The 24,760-nt window shown below is 38.1% G+C and overlaps 1 protein-coding gene across 6 annotated transcripts in view; it reads left to right on the top strand.

Annotated features, from left to right (window-relative positions):
- EPHA7 (EPH receptor A7) overlaps positions 1–24,760 on the top strand; it is a 168,934-nt gene that overhangs the window by 37,159 nt on the left and 107,015 nt on the right. For all 6 annotated transcript variants that reach the window (XM_075707195.1, XM_075707190.1, XM_075707194.1 and 3 more), the window contains exons 4-5: positions 18,802–18,957; positions 19,851–20,186. In XM_075707195.1, coding sequence (XP_075563310.1) covers positions 18,802–18,957; positions 19,851–20,186 — 492 coding nt within the window. The remainder of the gene's footprint in view (positions 1–18,801; positions 18,958–19,850; positions 20,187–24,760) is intronic.

Here is a 24,760-nt window from a genome sequence, read left to right on the forward strand (position 1 = left end):
ATAGAGAATAAAGAAGGTGACTGCAGTTTTAATCTGGTTTTGATGCAAAGAGAAAATTAAGGAAGTAATGAAGATGTATTTGTTGCCAAATGTTATGTTAGTCTTTTATGCAGAAAATTTGCCTTTTCTATCCCACTGAAGTATTTAAGCATGGCTACAGCCTTAATAAAGTAAACCTAAAACCACAGAATTAAGGTAAATCTCCAGAACTTTAGGAACTAAAAGCAGCAGAAGTTTGCATCACCTGTTTGACCTTCGTGAGAACAGCAGTGCAATCAATCTTCTAAGTTTAACAGAACTGGTATAAAACTTGAGTAGGAGACATAAATTTTGCTGCATATGCAAAGAGCTGCATGTAAATGGACTATATACCTGTCTAATCTTTAGCTGAACAATATAGACTGAGATAATACCAAAAGTCAATCCCTTCCTCAAGTTTTGTGTTACTGGATTTGATTTATTAGTAAAACCACATAAACCCTACCTAATCTTCTTGCATTCTGAGTCTGTCTGAGGTTTTTCTTCGTCCCCTGTTCTCTTCTGGTTTTCTCATCTAAAAGAGGTGCTTCACTTTTTTATATTGGTAGGAACTAGTCATCTACCAGCATGACTTGGCATCTGTTGTCTTCATTCTTAAGGCTGTGAGATTTTTTGGGGGGGTTGGGGTTATTTTGTTTTGTTTTTTTTAAGCAGGGCAGAACACATGAATGCTTATTTCTACGCAAAACTTAAGTCTGCCAACGTGTTACAGAGTGTTACAAAGAGTATTTTATTTTCATATGTCAGTGGATGTAAATAAAAATGCTGTGTGCTTAAGCACTGTCAGGAACAATTTATATTAACTTTTAGGACAATTACTACACGATTGATTAGACTATGGGCTTTGCTGCCAAAGGATGTTGTATAAACATCATCATGGAAAAGGTCAAGAATCTGTATTTCTAAATTGTACAGCAGTAGCCCTTAATTCTGCAAACCAGCTATGTCTGACAAAAAATTTTATAGCAGCTTCACTGCAAATAAAAAGCAGAGGCTGTAAGTGAATTCAATATTTAAAAAAAAAAAAAAAAGAAAAAAAAGGAAAAAAAAAACAATCAGTACAGTGAGCCTAGCATTACCTATTTTCACATTAAATTCCATTTCTTTTTCCAGTAGCTCCCATTTTCAGACTTTGATGAAACAGTTTTTTTGATTGATAAACCACAATACATACTATGCTCAGGACTGAAGGAGGATGAGTGAAAATCCAACATTAAGTATGGTCTGAACCTCTGGAACTACTGGAAAAGCTTAAGTGCAGAGGACAGATGGGAGCATATATTGGGTTAAATCCATCCAGAGGTACTTGTTGGAAACCTTACTGGTTGAAAACCAGTATGCCTGCAGTGATGATATACATTTGGGCTCATTCTTGCAAATATGTATAATAAAGTCATCCTGTGTGATACTGATGTCAAATATGTGGGTACACATAGTCAAAACATCTCCCTGCATTTGAGGAAGATTCCAATGAGCTTTGCATTCCTTTTACATCTTAGAGCTCCTTGCTCTGAACAGCACTTTGTTTTATTTTGACAAAATTATGAGCAATTATCAAATATCTTAAAAGCTGCAGGTTAAATGCAGAATAGAGTTTCAACCACCTATGGGCCTTATAGGACAAGGAAACAAAAAGGGCACAAAAATGCACAAAAGTGCCTTATTAATTCAACATGAGAATTAGTGGCTGGGAAAAGATGGGTTGGCACCCTTTGTAGTGCAGGAAGTAGAATGTTAATTAGGGATTCCCAGATTCTCCAGAAGAGTGCATAATTAATGCTTGCTGTAGCTTCATGCATATAGTGGCAAAAAGCCCAATATATGGCTTTTGCATCTGCTATTTTCGTGATGTCATATGTTAGTTTGTTTTAAAGTTTGAAGAAAGATGAGATACAGAAAAAGGGTTTTTTTTTCTTCTTTTAAAAATCAATGTGTACTCGATAAAGTCTTTAATAATTCAGCCTTCTGCAGTCACTAATGACTAAAAATGTTTACTTGTTTCTTGCCTTCACCCAAACTATTTGCTACTCCTACCATTCATTTCTGGACACATACTAAGCCAGTAGAGAGGGTTTTATCATTGAAATTTGAATGCTTGTGAAGCGTGAACATATGTACACACATGCTCACAAACATAGACATGCTCACCTTGTTTGTGTAGAATTAAGATTCTTCAAATGTGTGTTCTATCTATACTGTTGCTGTAATGCAGTAAATTGGCAGCTAACATTTGCATTTGTACCAAATTACTTTTCATCATCTTCCACATAAATGTCATAATAGCCTAACATAACCATAAACAACTTAACTTCATCACTATTTTATTTTGAATTTAGATAACTAGTTACAGTACACCAGTTCTCCACTGTAAGGCTCAGATATGCCAGCCTCAGCTTGATATCTCATTCCATGTAGGCATATATTACTCAGTTCAGTCACTGAGACTTGGTGTGACAAGCTATAAAAAGCTCTACAACGCTATGTGTATGGATCTATTTGGTACTTGATAGAGGCAGATCTGATAGAGAATTGTGGATAATCTACTGTTCTCATTTCTCATCACTACCCACCCATCATAGGATGCTAGCTAAACTGCTTGCATATGAAAACAGGAGATATTTTATGAGGCTATGGGTGCCATTTGAGGATTACTGGTAATTCTTACGACTGGATGCTTTATATGCTGGCATGCCAGAACAAGTAACTGAAAACAGGATTTATTTTGAAGCTGTCACCTAGAGAGCCATTCCACTGACCATTTGCAAGAGGCTGGGGTTGGGTTCATAAACATTGTTTGTCTGGTCTTGTTTGAGGTGGAGTATAGTATACAAGACATTTGTATGGGCTGGTAGATGTGACACAGGGGTCACAGAAGACCTATACACTTTTGGACCATTAGCTGAGGACCTGGCAGGGTAGCCTTTCTCAGACTGGACTAGGTAATTGAATTTAGGCAGCTCAGAATTGAGCCCTGGGTCTCCATAGGCTCCAATGAGAACACATTGCACATGTAAGCACTAACATATTGACACTGAAATGTCGGTGGTGTAGTCTTGGGAGAAATCACATCCTGAATATTTAATCTGTGGCCTGTTGTCAGGTAGGCAGTGGAGATCAAGGGATTAATTTGGACAACTTCTTCTCTAAAAATATTCCCTCTCTGTGTCACATTGCTGCAGTTTCTGTTGATATTTCCCTCCCAACAACCCCTTTATTCCTGCTGAAGTCCTCAAGACAGACTCAGGATGCCCAGGTCCCAATCTGACTTTGTATTTAAATCCAGTGTCAGAGCTGGCCAACCTTTTTCCTTTGTGTAGCTTTCCTGTTACTGTCTCAGAGGAGACCCATTTGAGATCAGTCGGTCTGCTGGACTACTGTGCTTGCTGGTGATAAGGAGCTGGGTTGTGTAATGGAAATTTGTCTGGCTGAGCAATTAGAAAAAGTTGGGAAGAGAAGGGGAGGAACTGCGCCCTGAGTGAGGACTACATGCCTGTTTTGTTCACTGTTGCTCAGCCCCATTCCTTGAGTCCTAGTGGACCTCCAGAGCCACTCTAATCTCTGAATTTGTTCCATCTTTGTTTTTGTTATAAAATTAACTTCAATTAAAGTTTAATTATGTTTATGTTTTTATAATTCAGAAAAAAAAGTTAACATTTAATGCAGAAAATTGCAAGAATGGGGAAGACGGACAGTTGTACTAAAGGACCAGTATGATTTTGTGAATGTTGCAAAACTGAAGACTGAAATGTATTAGAGGCAAGGAAGATATCAGAGAATACTTTCTATCAGTGACAGTATCTGCTGTCCCCTGGGCCATTGCCATGACTTTCACTCCTTCTTGAGATAAGTTTTATTTCTTCCTTGGTAGTCCATTCTTTTGAGAATGAATGAATGATTTTTGAATAGAGCTGCCTAGTTGAAAGCCTTAAATTCTACCCTAAGTGGAAAACTGAATTCTGCCGTGGGCTGTGGGGGCACTTCTCTAACATGGACAGTATTTATTCTGGGAGCTGAATACACGTTATGCAAGGACAAACGGGGCTCTGTTGCCTGTTACTGAACTTTATATAAATTTGCTTTTTCTCCCCCCACTTCTGGAAATCAGCTTCTATTTTCATTGTTTTCCTTTTTTTCTGTTTTCTTTTTTTTTTTTTTTTTTGTGACTATAATAACTTGCTTCCTTCATTGTTTCTCTTTCAGTATCTTGCTCTTTTTCAAAGAATTGTGCAGTTTCTTGAGCACCAAGGAACCAACATCTATAAATTTGTCTTTCTAACAAGCTACACAGAGCTGTTTGAAGAATTACTTGCACAGAAAAAAATTCATTTGAGTTACAAATTGTTCACAATTAGGACGCCAAGTCAGTTCTACATCTGTTAGATAATTTATGTAGTGATTCGTCAATCAAAGCCAACAATTAAAGCTTTTCCAGATAAAGAATTCATGTTTTCACCTCATGATGGTGTCACTAGCAAGGAGCAAGGAACAATAGGAGTGAGTCTGTAAAGCAAACCAGTTAGTCCTGAAGACTTGATGTCCACACTAAATAAATTTCTGGGGGGTTTATTTGAGGTAGGTCTAGTCTGATCCAGTTGTGGTTGGAGTGCATTAGTTTCACTCTTGGAGCACATCTTCTGGTTATTTTCTTCTGAAAGCAAACCAATTCCCGTGATCTGAGATTACTCTGAAGTGAACCAAAACATGGTGCACAGGGATGACTGGGAAACCACTTCAAAAGTGCACTCTGGAGCCAAAAAAAAGTACTAATGTGGATGCATTCATGTTATATTAGCATTCATTCTAGGCCCTTTCAGTCTTTAAAAGTTGAAACCCAAGACACATATAAATAATGGTAATAAAAACCACAAATAGGAATTCTAAGTTTTCATACCATCTAACTTTTGTAAATGCATTGGAATATCAGTATTCTTGGAAATACACCTGACAGCTGGTGAGATGCAATGGAGATTGTTCATGTGTCTATACTGCAGTCTGTGCTATGGCATACCTGAGCTGTAATGGTTGGTGTTTATAACATGCTATTTACTCAGCTTCTTGGGCTTTTGAAAGCCACACAGTGTTGTCTGCTCCTGTGGCTTTACTGTCAGCATTACCCAGATTCAGTGTTGGTGTGGCTGTATCTGTGCAAGCTACAGCTATGTAAGGAATTGCGTGGAAACATGCACTATGTATACTTTCTTATAAGAAATAAAACATACTTGAACATTCAGGTAAATAGTCACTTGGATGAACTCTGGTAGTTTATGAAAATAATTTGGTAAATTCAGGAAAGAAAAGTTTGTCAGGGGATACTAAGCAAAGAGATGGAGATGGCTGATAGCTCACGATTGCTGGCTCCAGGTTGTTGGATTCAGGTCCCCTCTGCCTCTGCCCTGCTCCTTCTTTCCTTTTGTAAGCATCTGGCATAGGTCATGGCCAGAAACAAGCCAGTAGTCTAGGTGGACCTTTGATCTTCCTCATTTGCCTTGTCTTTATTGCATCATTCAGGTCATCCATTGTCCAAGACACACATTACTTCAGTGGGTTTGAATCAAGCCCTCAGGGCTGTGATTGCTCAGCTGAGTAATGCCACTAAGTTTTCAGAAATTTGCAGAGATCTATGATTGCACACAGTTCCAGTTAACCTGGGCACTGTATGTGCACAGAGCTCTTCTCTTAGGGGGTTTAAAGGATTAAATGTAATAGTAATGTACACTGAAACAGAAAGTGTGATAATCTTAGTTAAAGAGCTTGATTAGGTGGCAGAAGCAGCACGGAAGTTCACAGCGTTTTCAATGAAAAAAATCTTTTGTATGGTTAGGTGAATATCCTCTTGTCTTCTGTAACAAAAAGAAAGTTCATGTTTTAAGACTACTCCATGCTGGCTCCATAAAGCTTCCTCGGGTGTCTAGCTCCTTTGTTTTGCAGTGCCATTTAATCACTTGAAGAAAATGCTGGTTGTATCATACACTCTTCAACCATGCACATTATCCCTTAATTATATACAACTAAGCCCCTCTTGACTATAAGACATGTTGTTTGCTCAAACTCACTTACAAATCCATTTTCTTATCAGTTCTTTGCTGAACATTTACACAACGGGGTACTGTTTAAATATGAAAATAGACCTTTTTAAAAAAAATATTTGACCCACCCACCTGGCCTCCATCTGTGATTGTTCTGTCTCTGCAATCTGTTGTCTGCTTTTCCTCAGTGTGTTCTTTATCTTTTTGGATGGCTGCTATCTTTGAGCGGCTTTATTGTCCCTCCCTATTTTCTCTGTGCTTAGTAGAAAGTGACATTTCCAAATCATAAGGATCAGCCAGGCAGATTTGATACACTCTCTGCTATAAGACATGCTTCTGCTCAGAGTATGCAATTAGTAAAGACAACTTCATTTCACAGTATCACAACTCATGCTGTACTATTTGGAATTAAAACATTGTGTGAATCTGGGAAATTTTCTCTTAAAAACTTGTAGCAGATAAATCTGTCAGAGTTAGCGATGTTTTTTCTTACCAAAGACTTACTGAAGCAAACCCAGAAAAAGTTTCTCTATGTTTTATTCCAGTTCAATTTCATATCAGTGAATTACTATGGTAATGCTTTTCCTTTTTATTTTTTATTTTTATATTAAAAGGGAGCTGTGTGTTTGTAATCTCTTAATAAACTGATACTCTAATCTTTAGATAAAGAGGTTAAATCTGCTTTTATTTTGAAAGATTGTAGTTAAATACTTAGACAGTTTAAGTGTACTGATAAAATTTTTGTTGTCTTCAGTGAACCTGGAAGTGAATCCCTTCATAAAGAAATTAGTGTATTTTTTGTTTCCTTTCTGGAAATATTTCTATTTCTTCCCATTCCAAGCCAAATGTAACTGTGAAGAACTGTTGCTTTTTTGCATTAAAGTTCCTCCAAAAGCACTGCAATGGATTGATAGGCATGAGCATATTTTTCTGAGTAAGTAGGACAATCAACATTAAACATAAGAATATCTGAGACCAGGATATGCAACTAAAATTATTTTTAGATTCTGTAGCACTGTTATGCAGAAGTGGAGTCATTTTGCTCTTGTGGTTTCTTAGAAGCTAGTCTTTTATTTGGATGGATTTGCCTGTATAATGATGGCCTTGAGGAATTTGTTGCAGAAACCTGTGAAAAATTTCTTCTGGATTGAGGCCTGGACTGGTAATGGTAGGTCATTGTGCAAAGGAAACAAAAACATGTTATTAAGTTATTTTAATTTCATTTCAGTTGGAAACCTTATAGAGATGCCTGCTTCTGTTCTATTTTATGAGTAAGACCTCCAGATTTATTTCTTGCCAGCCAATTGTTAAACACTATTACAGTTAAATAAAATTAAGCATTCACATCAGGTTGATTGTCTCAAAGCTTCAGGAAGTCTGCACCAACAGATCTATTTGCACCACTTCCTTTACAGAGAACTTTGTCCTTGAACCACATGATCTAAGACTCCCCCAGACGACCTCCATTATTTCACAGGGGACGAAACAATTTCATGAAAGGATTTTGGATTATCTGAGGCCTTCATAGGAAACTCTCCCATTATATTTGTATCTGGACAGTTGTCATAAGGAAGGATTTTGGGGCATCAGGAGGAAGCCATCTGTGTGAAGAGGGAATCTATGGCATAAAGATAGACAGAATGAGTAAACCTAGTACTGTTCTCTCCACGGAAGTACAAGAAGCTACTCAGCTTATATTTTCATTAACTTTACATTTTATTAATGCATCAGTTAAGCATTGCTGCTGAAAGGAGTGGTTCCATCATTTCTCAGCCCCCTGCTCCTGTACTGTGTCTTCACAGACATTTAGTGGCTGTAGAGTGAATGGGATTGAGGAACCAATAAAACTAACAGCACAAAGTTAGTTTTCCAGTAGTATGTCAAAAGGTTTTGTAAATAAGGCTTTAGTGACATGTGAATGATCGTGCCTGTATAATAAAACATTTCTTATGTCTTGCAGAAGTAGATTGCTGTTGGGGAACACCTTTGTCAGCATAGGCGTATCTGCATTGTATTTTGGACATCAGTGTTGAGCCTTTGAACAAAACCAGACTGGCTAAGTGTCCAGGCTTTTAGAGTCAAGTGTTAGGTGAACTTCATGGCATCCTGGGAAGGAAAACTTGGCCTGGTATCCTCCAGCTGGCCCGAGCCAACACTGTCCCACCCATGCTTGTCCATGGTTGGGGTCAGGCAGGCAGGTCAATGTATGGACTCTCCTGGAAAGTCTCAGAGGGACAGATCCAGTCTGTAGGCAGCCTGAGAAGTGCCTAGCTGCAGGCACCTGCTCTTCCTGGGGCAATGTAAGCTGCCTGTCCCCCACAGCCATAGGACTTGTCCATTGACGAATGGCTCTGAAAGATGAAAGGCAAGTTGGAAACTTCAATCTGCATACCTAGTTCTCTTTGGCTGGCAGATCTGGCTGACGTGTCTATGATAGACCAAAACTTACCCCTATTTCCACCTTTCCTCTGATCATAATTTAGAAGCAACTCCATGAGAAAAGCTATCACTAGTCTTCCCTTCACCAGTTCATGTTTCTTCTCCTGGAAGTTTCTTGGTGTTGCTCCCAGGAAGGGACAAAAGAGGCAGCCAGGGAGTGAGAGGGGTTTTGCAGATATTTGGAAACTGTTTTTGTTGGGTTTGGTGAAAAACACAGTAACTTCCTGATCAAAGGACTGTGACAGCCAGACTGGCAAGACTATGCCATTCATTTGGCAAGGGAGATGAGAGCCTTTGGTGTACTTAAGAGGCATTAGAGATGCTCATGTCAGGGGACACATCCACTGCTCCGTATAAAAGGTTGTCGTCTCATAGTTGTGTTGCAGCAGTGCTGTGTAGTGAGGTTGCTATTCAGAGTGAAAGTCTTATTTGTTTGATTTGAGGTAATGAAGATTCTAAAATAATGCAGTTTCTTAAAAATATCAGTAAAAGAGGAAAAAATAACAGGTCCTACCTAGTGACTAGTACTTTCAGATTCCACTGTACATTTCTACCTCTAGTATCACAGAATCATAGAATCATTTAGATTGGACCTTTAAGATCATTGAGTCCAACTGTAAACCTAACACTGCCAAGTCCATGACTAAACCATGTCCCTAAGCACCACATCTACACATCTTTTAAATGCCTCCAGGGATGCTGACTCAACCATTTCCCTGGGCAGCCTGTTCCAATGCTTGACAACCCTTTATGTGAAGAAATTTTTCCTAATATCCAATCTAAACCTCCCCTGATGCAACTTAAGCCCATTTCCTCTCATCCTTACCTGGGAGAAGAGACCAACACCCACCTCACTACAACCTCCTTTCAGGTAGTTGTAGAGAGAAGGTCTCCCCTCAGCCTCCTCCTCTGCAGGCTAAACAACCCCAGTTCCCTCAGCTGCTCCTCATAAGACCTGTACTCTAGACCCTTCACCAGCTTCGTTGCCCTTCTTTGGACATGCTCCAGCACCTCAATGTCCTTCTTGTAGTGAGATGCCCAAAACTGAACACAGTATTCAAAGTCAAAGGGTTTTTTTTCATTAAATCCAAAGGCCTTTGCTACATTGGAATGTCAGGTAAGAAGACCATGGGAATCTTGTTGTTTTTAAATTAAAAGGTATTTTTTCAAATTATTTTTATATTTTCTAAATGATTTATCAATGACAAGATTTTACTGTATTTTTATTTAGAAAACAAGCAAACCCAAGCCCCCACCCCCCACCCCCCCAATGTTATTTTCATTGCTGCTTGGAATTTTTTGCTGTATTTTGTTCTTTGTAGAAAACAATAGGAAACGTTCCCTAAGACATGTTGGCAATCACAAAGCCCGAATATGCCTCAAACACCTCAAAGGGTTCATTTGTGTATGGATGGATATGGTATGGCTGTACAGGACATCTATGATGTCAGAGGATTTGAGTCATGGCATTGCCACTGTCAAAGTCCCTACTAAACTCAGCAAGCTGAATTTATTATTGAAGTGGCAGCACTGTCTAAGGCAAGCTAGCTACATTATAGACTATAAGGAATTTTTTGGTGCTTCATTGTTTGAGCTATGCCCCAAGAATAGGGAAGAAAATAGTTAAAGAAAAAGTTCATGAAAACAGTCTATTGTATTAACTTCATCACCAATATTTTTTTCCTTTTCTTACAGCTGTTAGAGTTGCATTTTGTACACGTTTTTTAAAAAAAAAAAGGCAAAGACATTAATACAAGAATGTGACAAATTTAGCATAAATTTTTCATACATCTGTTTAGAAAAAAAAGCACCACTTATACACTGTAGTTTGCATAGCCAATTTCATTGCAGCAATGTCTGTTGTCTGCTGATGCATCTAAGGGATGTGTTATTTTGTTCAGTTAGACAATCATACAACTTTCCTATCAGAACATCATAACTTCCATAACATAAGTTAGTTGGTGGTCTTAGATTTGATGAATTCTTAGTCACTGTAGTTTTAACAGATTTTTTAGTAAAAATTAAAAGAAGTTCATAATTAAATACTACTAAGTCGGTAGAAGAGGAAAAAACAAAAACCAAACCCCAACGATGCAGGAGCTATGAGCAAATCAAGTGTATTTTTCCATTAATTCTCCAACCGGTTCAGAATCTTCTGAGGAAGACAGACAAAATTTCTACTGCTGACAAAATGTCAGGCGTGGATTCATTTTTTTGTGATGAACCTACACTATGTCCTGCAAAGTGTGGAGCATTTGCTCCCAATCTGGCTAATCAGTTGAGCTGTCACTCAACTCTGCACAGAACTGATTCGAGCACCTTGCAAACCTAATCTTGAGGGAAGGGTATGGTGGAAGAAAAGGGAAAAAAAAAAGGGAAAAAAAAGGAAAAGAATGAACAGGAAAGTCAGAATATCTTTTCTCTTTTCATTTCTCTAACCCGTCTTTCACTTTTGAACTCTCTTCAGTAATAGAGTTGCATCTGTCTGCCTTTTTGTGTCTTTGTATCTCACATGTTAATTTCCCCCAAATTTTCATGGTGGCTTTACATTTGTGGTTCCCAAGAAAGTTAATGAGAGACACATGCCCAAGTCCTCGCAAACTCTGAAAATGTAGAGAAACTTTATATCATAGCCTCAATGCACAACTTTTAACTTACCCAGTTAATTAATTCTGCTCAGACTATGCTAGAGTTTCTTTAATTGCCATTTAAATGCAGTCTTTTATGTACTTATTCAGAATCATTAGATTCAAAGTAATTTTGCTGTTACAGTATAGTGGGATATGTTCTTCAACCTGATTACCTCGTCCTTGTGTATAAATTAGCCAGGAAAACACCAGAGTATTTCTTTGTGCCTGTGTTTCTTTGCAACTAGGTAAGTTAAAAAGGCACACATGATGACATACTCAGGGGAGACTTTTTAAGCGTATTTGTAGAGAGGGAAAGGTTTCACTTCATTCGGTGGAAGAATCGGAATAAGTTACTATTACTTAGCAAGCATTCTATTTCTGAATCTTATTTGTGTGAACAGCAGTATGTGAATATCTCTCAAAAGACATTAGCAGGACTTTGGACAACAAGGGCATATGAGGCTTGGGAAATGAATACGAGGTCTGAGAGTTTCCTGACAGGCAACAGCAAACATTCGGTGGATGATGGTATGCAGCCACGGGACAGCCCTATTTAGATATGTCATTCACACTGTAGCTGAGGCACCATTAAGGGTCTTGAGTTTACTCTGGCTAAACCATACAACATAATTCCTTGGCTGAAACATGAATAATCTTTAGATGCTATTGCAGTTTAAAAATCAAGCTAAAATAAACATCTTTTTCAGCTAGACATTTATCATTGCATAGTAGTTAGACAAATAAAATACTACAGTCTAAGCTCCTTATAAAACAATATATATTAGGTGCCAGAGAAGGCATAACAGATGCCATCTCTCACTATAAAAGTAATTTACAGTTTCAAACATAGTCATGACTTGAACGTACACAAATTATTGCAAAAGGGGATCAGAGGTTATAAAGTCTCCTTTTGTTACTGGATTTCTTATGTCTAATATTTCACATTGAAATCCACATTTGGGAATTATTTTATAATGGTCTGCTTTCAGTTTATCTAAACTCTTCAGATATGTTGGCTAAAAAGTGCCTGTGGCTGATGTTGTCTTCTACTAGCCAAGTACCTTCTAAGAGAACAATGCCCCCAGAATTTTTTCAAAATTTTATTTTTGATACTGTGGAAGATTAAACGTTTTGTATTTCTGGTGTCTCCCATGCCAAATTTTCATATGTTTGTAGCAGGTTAATACAGAAGGGGGTTGACAAATCTTGCTATAATCACTACCCCATGTTGTTTTCATCCTCCTTGTCTGCTGCTCATTTTTGTTGTGAAAAACCCTAATATATCAGTGACAGGAGGTCTGGATTTGTGGCTGACTGTTATAATTACTCCCACTGAGGCACTGTCAATAGGATTAAAATAAAGATCCTGGACCTGTCCATCGTAGATGAGGTCAGAAACACTAGCTGTGGGAGTACTGTGTCTGCAAGCTGTGCTTTCAGTCCTGAGTTATGGAACCATAGACATTAATATGAAGCAAATATTTGAAAGCTCCAGTGGAGAAAGACCAACCTTTTTCTGCATTAGCTAAAATATCCATCTGTAATAAATACTCTAACAGCATTCATCTATGTCCTGACCATACATATACGTATGTTAATTTTCAAATGTATCAGAGCCCCAGAGAGTTTCAATTACAGAACAATCCATGTTGCATTTTATAATTAATGAAGTCTTTGCAGTTGCATAACTTAATCCAGGAAACATCTGCACAAACTCCTTGTGTATACATAATTTCTGTGAAAAGGGGGTCAGCTGAATTGTCTTTAATATTCACAGGCTTGGGGAGGGTAGAAAGGTAGGGAGTTGATTAAGATACGCAAAACAAATCACAAGAATGGAGGCTTATGTCCACACAGTTATAAAACAAGTTCTAGCCACTGCCTGTAGAAAAAAATATAATGTATAGGATCACTTTAACATGCAGTCAGCTTGCTTTATTCAAGTGAAGAGGAGGGAGGAACCCAGGGGAAAACCTGAGCTCTCCCAAGGTGGGCAGTCATTTTGCCATGGTTCTCAGTGGGACCAGGCTGTTACCCCAAGTTCGTAAGTACTATGCCGTTGTTGAAACTCTGTGATTACTCCTTTGCCATCCTTTGACACTGACTTTGAAAAAATATTTTTTTTTTAAACATTAGCTTAATCCTTTTCAGTGTGCATGAAACTATACATGTATGGCACTAAAACCTACTCACGGCAGCAAACAGGGAATGGTGAGCAAAGCAGAAAAGACAGACAAGCTCTCCTGCTCTGCTAGCACAGTATGTCATCTTTATTTTTCTCCCCTCACACCAGTCTACTTTTTATAATGGGATCAAACAGTAATTAGTGCAGTCATCTCCTTGCAACTCATTATGCTTCATTATTTTCATATAAACTCAAAAATTATTATCAAAAGCCATGTTCAATCAAGTGTCTAACGTGCTGAAACAATTGTATGCCCTTTCAGTCTTAAGCTGATGTGACACCTGGAAGCTTTGCACTTCTACAAACGGAGATTTCTTTTTATAATTCATTTTTATTATTGTAGTAGCAAATAATTTTCTTGATTAATATGCCACTGTCCTACAACTGTTTACTCTTTCTCCTTTGGTTACATAAACATTGGTTGTTACACATGTCACTCATAACCCTTACCGTATTTCCATCATCCCTTCCAGTTTGTTTCCTAGCTCTCCTGAAGCAAAGTGAATCTCCATAGTGTTTATAGTGAAAAGGTTACATAAAAATTAACAGTACTTAACACATCCTTTTTTTCCTTTTTCCTGTCCCACAAGCGGGACTCCAGACTGCTGTTTGCTGTTTTCTACATCTGCTTTCATTCCCCTTCCCGAGTTTCTTGGAATTTTTTTTTTTATAAATATGAAAAGAAAAGTATACATTATTTGATCTCTACCAGGCCACTAAGGCATGTGATGAGCTCACAGCAGAGAAGCTGCTATTTTTCTACATAAGCCGCAGTCAGCACCTCTAGTTATGACAGCTAATGCCTCGTTGTGCCACATATGTGGCATCATAGTTCTTAGGAGTGTGTGTTAATTCCTCGGTATTTACTTGTGGCTTTGCAATATTCCATTATTTACAGTATTTGTATAGGCCCTTAAATAATACCAAACACAATGGCTCAAAAAGTTTGCAATTGCACTGACTGCAGTGCTAAACATGTATTCGAGCGAGTACCGTGCGCTGACGCTGCAATGTTGCCCAACCGTGTACCAGACCCTACTGTCACGATACGGCCTTGTTATGGCTGAGTGCTACTGGATGTACAAGAAGAAAGCAACTTAGTCCAAGCCAAGAAAGACTGCTAGTGTCATCTTCAGCAGGGTCTTTCATCATATGCAGACAGAATAGTGTACCTCTTTATCTAGGGCTTCAAGGCAAGGAAGTTTAAATATGAAACGACAGTGCCCTGCTCAGTTTCAAACCACAGCTCCACGGCGTGAGGAGGCTCTCTCCTCCAAGGGCCGTTCACATCGTCTTTGTACTTCACAGTGGAACTCTGCCAGCTTCCCAAAGGAAACCTCTTTGCTTCGCAGAGGAGGTGGGAAGATTTTCTCTGAGGAGCAGCCACGGCTATAGCAGACAAGTAAGCAAATCCAAGGTGCTGGGTAGCCCAGCGGCGGGGTCACTGGATGCCAGTACCTAACAGAGGCTAAGTTACTAAGCAAAGATTGTGCCTTTGCTGAAGCATAGCTTTCTTCTATATTTATTGTTGATTTTGTACTATGTGGGGAAAGAATTAGTAACTAATTTTTGCATTATCTAGATTAGGCTGGTAGGTGTTGTTCTGTGTCTTTGTGCTGTCAGTAAAGTTGACTGCTCTTGGTTTGAAACCTTTTTCTGGAACGTATAAGACTTTGGAGCAGCTGTTTGAACAAAATGTGAACTTCATCTGGGAAGAGCTGTTCTATTAAATTAGCAGCTGTAAATGACACACCACAGTGAATGGAAGTAAATCTATTTTGTGCTGGCTTTCTTCCCTTTCCCCTTCACCCCCCCATCTTTCCCAGTACCCCAGAAGCCCTTCAGTAACAAAAATACTCCTGGATCTTAACATACTTCAGGAAGATCAAATGAGTTCACATTCTACTTAAATCAACAATCATGAGGACTGTGGCTACAACATCAGAGTGCTGCCTCGCTAGTTATACCCCCTCTGCATATCTCCTGTTGCTTGAGTTCTGTACCTTGATTTACAATGTAGGCTCCCTTTATAGGGAAGCAGTGCTGCTGCTGAGGTCTCCTGCACTAATGAATTGAAATATTAACATGGATGTGATCAAATGCAATGTGAGTTGCCTCAAGCTTTGCCATGAGACACTTTTGTGGAACAGTAGCTGTATTTATCACCTTTAGATTTACCTGTACAGAGCTCCGAGTAATGTTTGGCTAATGTATTTTCTTTTTTTTACAATTAACATCTTTTAATGTTGCTTAAGGAGGTAGTGGCAGTGGGGATTTTATACCACCTGTCCCTGTGATCTTAAAAATATTACATAAATAACTAAATTGGATCAAAATAGGTGGATTTAAAATAGTGTAGAACAAAACAATGTATTTAAATTACTTGTAATATAAAGAAATTCACTATGGCAATTGGGCAAGATAGGACAAAAGCGGGGGGAAAAGGGAGTCAAAAAAGTATTTTTGAATGGTTCTTTCCCATCTGTGATCTGCAATCGCTCACTGGCAAGTTATCACACCCTCATAAGTGGTCCATGCAACCCCCTGTCTTGGTAGTTTTCAGCTGTAAGTTTCTTGGCAAGGACAACAATAATATGTTAAAAACAGGTAAAGATTCATAACTCCCCAATTTTTGAGCAGTAAAAGTATTCCACTGCTAGGCTGAAAAAACCAAATTTTTGTGACAAATTTAAATTTATGAAGAAAATTGGGAAAATAATTTAGTTGTATTCCTCCAATGAGTACTTTTAATTATGATGTGTACCGCTGTGTACCCTCCTTTCTAAAGAACTATAAAGTTTTTAAAAATCCTTTTTAAAAGCACTCTTTTCATACTGTTAAAAATTTCAATTCTGGAATATTCTGCCCCTTATGTTTATGGAGTGTGTAAGTTGAAGGGATGGTTACTAAATGTCGTCACAGGCCTCTTATTGGGAAAAAAGCTAATGGAATTGTAGCATGGTACGAATGCCTGAACCTGCTGCCTTTGGAATGCTGTGCAGGAGAATAAATGGCTTTCAGTCATGTAAACTAGTCACAGACATTCAGATCCTTTGAACTCTAATAAGAAATGCACACTTACTTTAAATAGTAAGTAACCAAGCATATAAATGTCTTGATCAAGTCATCAGAAAAAAAAAGAAAAGGGGTTTTATGTTTACATTTTGTTATTTCTGTCTGAAATCTCTATTTTACCCTCTGCGTCTTTGCTTTGTAATGTTCCCTGCTGAGAAGGACAGACTGGAGACACAGTAGGGATCTTTGCCTTTTAAGTTGCTCTTTGCTTTGCAGAGGACTGCATGCTGGAAGACCTGGTTTATTTGTCCAATGTTTCGCTTGGTATGAGAGGAACATGACTATTTAAGAAAAGCAGGAAACTATTATTTGGTAATTTTAGCTACATTTCCATTGCAACTACTGAAGGAGCAGACACAAGTTTAAATATGTCTTAAGGTACACGCTTACAAATGAGTTCAGCTTTTGTGCTCTTTGTCTTTGGTCAGGAAATTCCGAAACAATCTTGAACGAACGTGTAAAAGGATAATTCTGAGTTAAATTTGCCACAACTATGAATTCATGGGTCATGTTTATCCAAAGGGTTTCTCCAAAATGCTTCCTGTCTTCTTTTGTAAATAGCATATATAACAGCTACTGTGGTAGAACCAAACTACAGCATGTTTTACAAGCATGGCTAGATTTTCTTCTAATGCAAACTCATGCCCCTTTGTCAAAGTCAAAGGATACATGCTTTGCATGCTAATTTTCTTTGCCAGGTAATTTAGCTTCCATCCACTGGTTTTTTTCATCATGACAAATTCTAAATGTTATGGTGTTTTTTGTCCTTTAGGCATGTTTTTCTTTAGAAAGTTAGTATATTGATACAGAGTAACAGAGGGGCAGAATTTCCCATTATTTTATACTGGTATGATCCACTGTTGTTTTACCTAATTCATCAACTTTAATCTACTGTTACCTTAAGTATTACCACCATTTTTTTCTCTCAGTTGCATAAAATTAATCAGATTAATAAGAATCATGTCGCTGTAGCTACACTGTGAGTCCAGTCCAAAGGCTATTAAAGTCAGACACTCATTGACTTCAGTGAGATTTGGATAAAGCTCATTGTTTTCATGCTCTTTCCATGACTGAAGTACCAGACAACTGAAATAACTGTTCTAAATATCAGTGTCTTTGGATACTTTGCATTTCTGTTCTGAGAAAATATCCAAGCAAATATGAATATAACCAAAGTAAATTCTCTCTCTCTGAATTCAGAATGACTATTTAACTAGCTTTAATATTTTGATACCCAATACTACGTTTCACCCGCTGTCCCTTTTCTTTGCATATGGGTGATGGCTTAAGAAGGTTAGACTGTCTGGTTGGAAAAAAAAAGAATAAAATAGTGTGGTTGAAAAAACCTCTGCTTTATTAGAAAGTTCTGGAGGACTTCTGTGTTCTGTTTTTCATGTTGACAGTATTTGTAAGTTTGCCCATAACCTCAGTGCTGAAATGGAGTCTTAATCTGTTTCCAGTTTTAGCGTTGTCTGATCCCCACTTCCTTCTTCCTCCTCCCTTACAGATCTCATAGTTTATCCATTCTTAAGCTGGCTGTCTAGGTTGCAGTTCTCTGCTTTTAAGAGTCATTATAGGTGTGTTTTATGGGTGTTTTTGCTCTGGGAACTGTGGCAATAGCTGATAAAAGAATTTCTAAACATCAGTTTTGGAACACAGCGCGTTTTTTACTTCCATGGGTTCACAGTGGGCAAACCAAAGCATGAAATGATCTTATATGCTTATTTCCAGCTATCTAACTTTTAACTGTCCCCTGAAAGTTTTAGTAAATTCTTTTTTTTCCCTAGTTGTCTGTCCCTGTGAAACTGGAAAAACCAATTGTGCAGCTTACGCTGTCTGCCCTCCTCCTCTTTCTGCTTGTTCCTACCAGCGTCATCTGTCCAACAAGTGTTCACGCCTCATTCTTTCCTGAGGATCAGGGTTCACCAGTGGGTTACAGCTTCTCTGGGTTTCTCTGATCAGGGAAGAGTAGCCTTTGCTCCATTAATTCCAAATCAACTATTTCAGATACCAGAAACACTTCAGTGGCCTTCAAGCAGAGCTTCTCCAGACTGTTTTTCCCTTGTTTAGGCCTGTTGCAGGCATCCAGCTGTTTCCCACCATTATTGTACTCTTCTTTGGTGAAAAACAGATGCTTGTTACATTTCTGTGTCCCTCTGTGTTAAAATATTGTGCTGCCAACTGCTGAGGTATTTGTGGTGTATGCTTGTACTCATAAAAATGCCACAAAATCATTAACAGCACCAACTGCAGAAAAAGAAATTATGATTTCTTTTGGCTTGTGCCAACATAACAGAATGGATGGTTTAGACATTAACAGGAATGTGTACCTCATGTGACAGGGACAGAAAAAAGATCAGAATAGTCCATGTAAATCTAAACCTTAATTTGTTTTGTTCTGCTTTAGCTTGTGGCCGTGGGTTCTACAAATCCTCCTCACAAGATCTGCAGTGCTCCCGCTGCCCTACTCACAGCTTCTCTGACAAGGAAGGATCTTCAAGATGCGATTGTGAAGATAGCTATTATAGAGCACCTTCTGATCCACCATATGTCGCATGCACAAGTGAGTCAGTCATGAATTTAATAGTAAAGGCTGTTGCTTAACCAACCAGGTGCAGCCACTTGTAGCTAGTAGTTTTGGTTGGCTTTTCCTATATTTGAAAAGTACATTTACAACAGTAAATGAAATTGAAAGGCAGAGGGGAAAAAATTTGACAGTGAATATAGAATCAGCATAATATAATTTTCATGTTTGCTTGATATAACATTGGAAGAAGTTGCATGTGTGGTAGGCGTGTAACATTATAATATATAGAATACAGGCATAGTTCTCCCGTGGCCGTAGAACTGTTGTAGATAATGTGCTTTATGTGATATAATACCAAAATGAGTAACATGAAAAATGAAAAGAAACCTGTGTGGATCTGAGCTTTGACTGAACTGTAAATGGATCTGGCTTAACCTTCTAACTGCAAATATCCACAGTTTGGTGGTTCAAATAGTGGAAGTCTCCTAAATCCAAAGCAGCACCAAATATCTCTGTAAATCATATCAGAGCTGATAACAAAGGACTAGATGCAGTTGGTGCGGTAAGTTTAGAAGAGAAGAACAAATCCTAGTTTAGAAGAGAAGAACAAATCCCATACTTGGGAAAACTATAAAAGACAACCTTTAAGGTACATTAACCAATCCTTTTAATTGTGCAGAACAGAAATGGCTAAAGTCAGTTGCAGTAAATATACAGACAATTGTTATTCTGATGCCTTAATGGAAAATAAATAAAGATCTTGTCAAGTGAGTTCAAGGAAGCTTTTATGCAGCTTGTAGTAAAAATAATGAAATGTTTATGTGAAGAGAAATGATTCAACTATTTTCTGTCTCAGTAATTAAAATGCTAGCTACATGTCCCACCATGGTTCTGTGCAATTACCCTGGACTTTTTTGTGTGTTACATAGGACCTCCATCTGCACCACAGAACCTCATTTTCAATATCAACCAGACTACCGTGAGTTTGGAGTGGAGTCCTCCTGCTGACAATGGGGGAAGAAATGATGTAACCTACCGCATTTTGTGCAAGAGGTGCAGCTGGGAGCAGGGCGAATGTGTTCCCTGTGGGAGTAACATTGGATATATGCCCCAGCAAACTGGATTAGTAGATAACTATGTCACTGTCATGGACCTGCTAGCTCATGCTAACTACACGTTTGAAGTTGAAGCTGTGAATGGGGTTTCTGACTTGAGTCGTTCCCAGAGGCTTTTTGCAGCTGTCAGTATTACCACCGGTCAAGCAGGTAAGTTTTCATCACTTATGAATCTCAGCATTGTGAGACTGAGAGAAATTGGGAACATGCAAACTACAGATGCAGTAAATCAGGAGCACGTTTGGTGTGTTCTGGCTCATTAATCTTTTCACCTTGCCAACTAGCTAATTTGAGTTTATACTATTTCATGATAACCTGTCCTGTTTCTTGCCCTGAGGACTGCTTTCAGAAAGCATTCATGAAAGACTTAAAGAAGATATACTGTTTTATTATTAAATAGATTTTCTTAACTCTGCAGCTTATTTTCTTCTTCTTATGCCATTGTAGGTCATTCCCTAGTATTTGAAGAAAAAAAAGTAGATGTGACAGTGCTGTTGCAGGCTTCCTTTCTGAATTTTTTAAAGCCATATGGGAGTCCTAGGTCACTGGAAGATGATTTGGATATCTCATGGTGTTTTCAGAGTTCATGTTTTCCCTCAGGATAATGTTTCTAATTTATCTTATATTTCCAGATATTTGATTATGAGATTCAGTGACAATGTGATGATTATTCTTTGTTTCTTCTGCTTATCATAATCTGACAGGTGAAATGTCAGGAAAAATAAAATCAAACTAGCATATCACCCCAGGGAAAAAAAAGGGCTTTAGTTGTCTGCATGCTGAGTGAAAAAAAAAGAATTCTCAGATTTAGGTTTCTGAAATGACGAGTTGCTTGATAAAAATTATAGGCCTTTGAATGTACAATAGTACACTGTGGGCTTTAAGAGAGGATAGTAAAACTAACCTTCTATACATTGAAAAAAAGATCTTAAACTGAACATTAATTGCAAGATCTGGCTTCTGAAAAAATGCCTTAAAAGAAAATATGAAGTGAATAACTGATGCTTGCCGTTAAGAACAGCTAGCCAATGTTTTGAAGGATACTTCATACTTACATCGTGGAGGAAATCTTAATGACTGTGATCAGGCTATTCTTTTTTAGTGCAGCAGAAATGGTCCCCTACAGTAATGCTTTGAACTGAGGACAAACTCACTGTACAGGGACAATGAAAAAATAGGAAATACTGTAGTTATTTTGCACTTTAAAGATGGTCATCTCACAAAAAAAAAGGACAAGAAATTTACTTCAAAACCTTCCCTCCCTCCCCCCAAACCTAGGATGGTTTATATAGTTGTTAAAGTTAGGCTGGAATATTTATGGGATATTTAATTTCCCCATAGTGCTTTTCTGGATACCAAATGCACATTTTAAAATATTTTGGAACCATCCCTGTGACTGAAAGGATTGGTCTCTGTGCTCGTTCAGTTCTTGGAGTGTATGACGAGCTTCTGAGCATAGAGGACTTACCCTGAAACTAATTTTGTACCACAGATTGTATTATTTTGGCACCTTGATTTTTCAGCTTTAAAATAATTCTCTATAATTATTCAAATGTGCACAGGTGGACACTGTTCTGCTCTCTGTAGATGTCCGTGCAGAACTACCATATGAAGAAGAGGGTTTGGACTTTTTCCTATTCAGCTAAATCAAATTGGCTTTACTTTATGTGCTTTGATGGTTCAGTGGCATGCAGGGTAAAGGAAGACAGTGCAATTTGGTAGCTAGTATCACATCTCAGGAAGATGAAAAAGCCTTAATCAGAAGTTTGTTGTGTTACCCCAAGATAATTCTTTATAGTTAATTCTCTTGTGTTCTCATAGTCATAGATTTATAGGGTTTTTCAGGCCAGAATACATAATATGGTTATCCTGTGTTATAAGTAATACAAGCTATATGATTTTATGAAATGATCCTCACCTCAAGCCCAGAGATGTTAGTGAAACTATAGCTTGCATATATATTAGAGACAACATCTAGACCTAGTGATTTCAAGTAATGGAAAAACCTTCATCCTCCTAGATGAGTTTTGTAAAAACATGCAGCAGGAAGCAGGAGACCTGACTCTGTTCCTTCCCCGCTCTCCAGTTTGCTGTGGGATTATGCACAGGCGAGCATTTCCCAGTGCTACAGAATCTGACACTGTCACTGTTGAGAGAAAGGGTACTCATACAACCGAGGCTTTGTCTGTTTAGTACTTCTGAATATCAGGATTTAAAGGCCTCCAGTTGGGCATCTAAAAGGAATATACATATGAAATAGATTTTGGAGGAAAAAAAAAAAAAGGCTTTAAACTCTCTCTTGCAGTTTTCTCTGTCTGTAACATGAAGGTAACCCTTACCTTTCCTTACCAAGCTCTTCAAGATTTTCTGATTAAAAATGCCATATAAATGCATTTTTTCACCTGAATTGCAAAATTCATGTTAAACAAAGTACAGTCTTTCAGAACAAATGGATTCACCAAAAGGGAAGACCTCTTTTACATTATTTTTGCAACAGCATGTTTTGGAACATAATACTGATTTCTTTGGTTTCTCAAGGAGGAAAATATTTTAGGTGGAACAGATTGATGACTATAATTGAACAGAAAGAGACTGGTTGCTCAAAGGAAACTGTTATGCTTCTGTGCTCCTATTTTATTTTACCATGGAGAGAAAGAAAATGTTGGATTTATTTATAGCCAAGTAAACTAGGATTCATGCAGCTCTCATTTGTTACTGTGTGACTGTTCTATACTTTTGGCAAAAATGACTTTTTCTATGCCCATGTTGCTTTTTATGTGTGTAAATGTGTCTAACTAAACCTTCTTCACATGTTGTTATGCTAGCACAATAGGTGGCTGTATGTAATTACTGGGTTCACCAGTTGCACAGAGGCTTGCAGTGAGATTTTCCCTTTGTAGTTCTGGTTTAATTGAATTGGTCCTTTGTGGCCATATTCACAAAATTCAAATCAGTGTGTAATGATAACAGGAAATTATTGATAAAAGAATGGGGTTATGGAATATATTCAGTGTTTCTTCACCCACATATAACAAGCTTCTGATGAGACAAAGAGAGCATGTCACAGAAAAGAACTAGGTGGTTGATAAAAAACTATTTATATTTGTGGAAATAATACAATAAAATGACTGCAAGTGGGTAGGTAGCATTTCACATTGCTCACATATATACATGTGACACATCGCTATTCATTCCTTGTGTTAAAAAGACTTTGTAACTAGGCTATCAGTTGTCATATGGCATACTTTTATGCTGCAGCCAAGAACCATGAGGCTTTTTGTTTTGCTTTGTTTTGTTTTTTGACAAAAGCATGAAAGAACTGAGCTGGAATCAGAGGTAAAAGATTAAGTGCACTAAGTCCCTCAGGAGTAAACGATCTTGTTTCATATCTTGCCTATGCAGCATCATATAAAGAATACAGGATGTCATTCCAATATTGCAAGCTGATCTATGTGAACCTCTGCATCCTTGTAGAATTCAGATTTAAATGTGACTAAGCCCCAGTTACAATAGGTGAATGTACTGAAGAGCTGCAGCTGGCAAACAGCTGACAAACACTACCCTTGCAAGCTTATTGAATGGTTGTTTACCAAAGATAAAATTTACCACTTCCTGTCATGGTTTAACACCAGCCAGCAACTAAGCACCACACAGCCACTTGCTCACTCCCCGCCCTGGTGGGATGGGGGAGAGAATCAGAAAAGTAAAAGTTAGAAAACTCATGGTTTGAGATAAAGACTGTTTAATAAATAAAGTAAAAACCCCACATGCAAGCAAAGCAAAACAAGGAATTCATTCATTACTTCCCATCGGCAGGCAGGTGTTCAGCCATCTTCAAGAAAACAGGGCTCCATCAACGCCTAACGGTTACTTGGGAAGACAAAACACCATCACTCTGAACAGCCCCTGCTTCCTTCTTCTTCCCCCATGTTTATATGCTGAGCATGATGTCATATGGTATGGAATATCCCTTTAGTCTGTTGGGGTCAGCTGTCCCTGCTGTGTCCCTTCCCAACTTCTTGTGCAGGCCCAGCCTGCTCGCTGGTGGGGTGGGGTGAGAAGCAGAAAAGGCCTTGACTCTGTGTAAGCACTGCTCAGCAATAATAAAAGCATCCCTGTGTTATCAACACTGTTTTCAGCACCAATCGAAAACATAGCCCCATATTAGCTACTATGAAGAAAATTAACTCTATCCCAGCCAAAACCAGCCCACTTCCCTAGTAAGATACTCACCTTTCAGTAGTACTTGTACTTCCTTTTGATCCATCAAATTCCTTTCAAAATTTTACATTTTTTCTATACAACACTCAAAAGGCTAACGGAATTGGGTAGGTTTCACGGCAGATGAATATTTCTCAGATTTTGGCATTTATGCACTCTCAAACATTTGAAAAAACATGTGTTTCAGTAAAAATTGTATAATTTTTCTACTCACACTTTTGCAAAGGTAGTGTGTTTTTAAAATGATCTTTCTACATCCCCTCCTCTGAAATTTATCTGAATGGACAATGGACTGGTCTCTGATAAAGGGTGATATTCACCCAGCATAGCCTGACTTTGAGAAAACTTAAGATAAGTTGGATGAATCCCAACATTTATCAGGGTTTGAGAAAATTTAAGTATCTGTCCTGAGCCAGTTTGAGTTGTCTTTATAGTTATTGGAAAGAAAAAGTCATATCCAAGGGGACACGCATCATATCTTATTACCATAACCAAATGTGACA

The sequence above is a fragment of the Pelecanus crispus genome, chromosome 3, assembly GCF_030463565.1.
Source record: "Pelecanus crispus isolate bPelCri1 chromosome 3, bPelCri1.pri, whole genome shotgun sequence".
Lineage (NCBI taxonomy): Eukaryota > Metazoa > Chordata > Aves > Pelecaniformes > Pelecanidae > Pelecanus > Pelecanus crispus.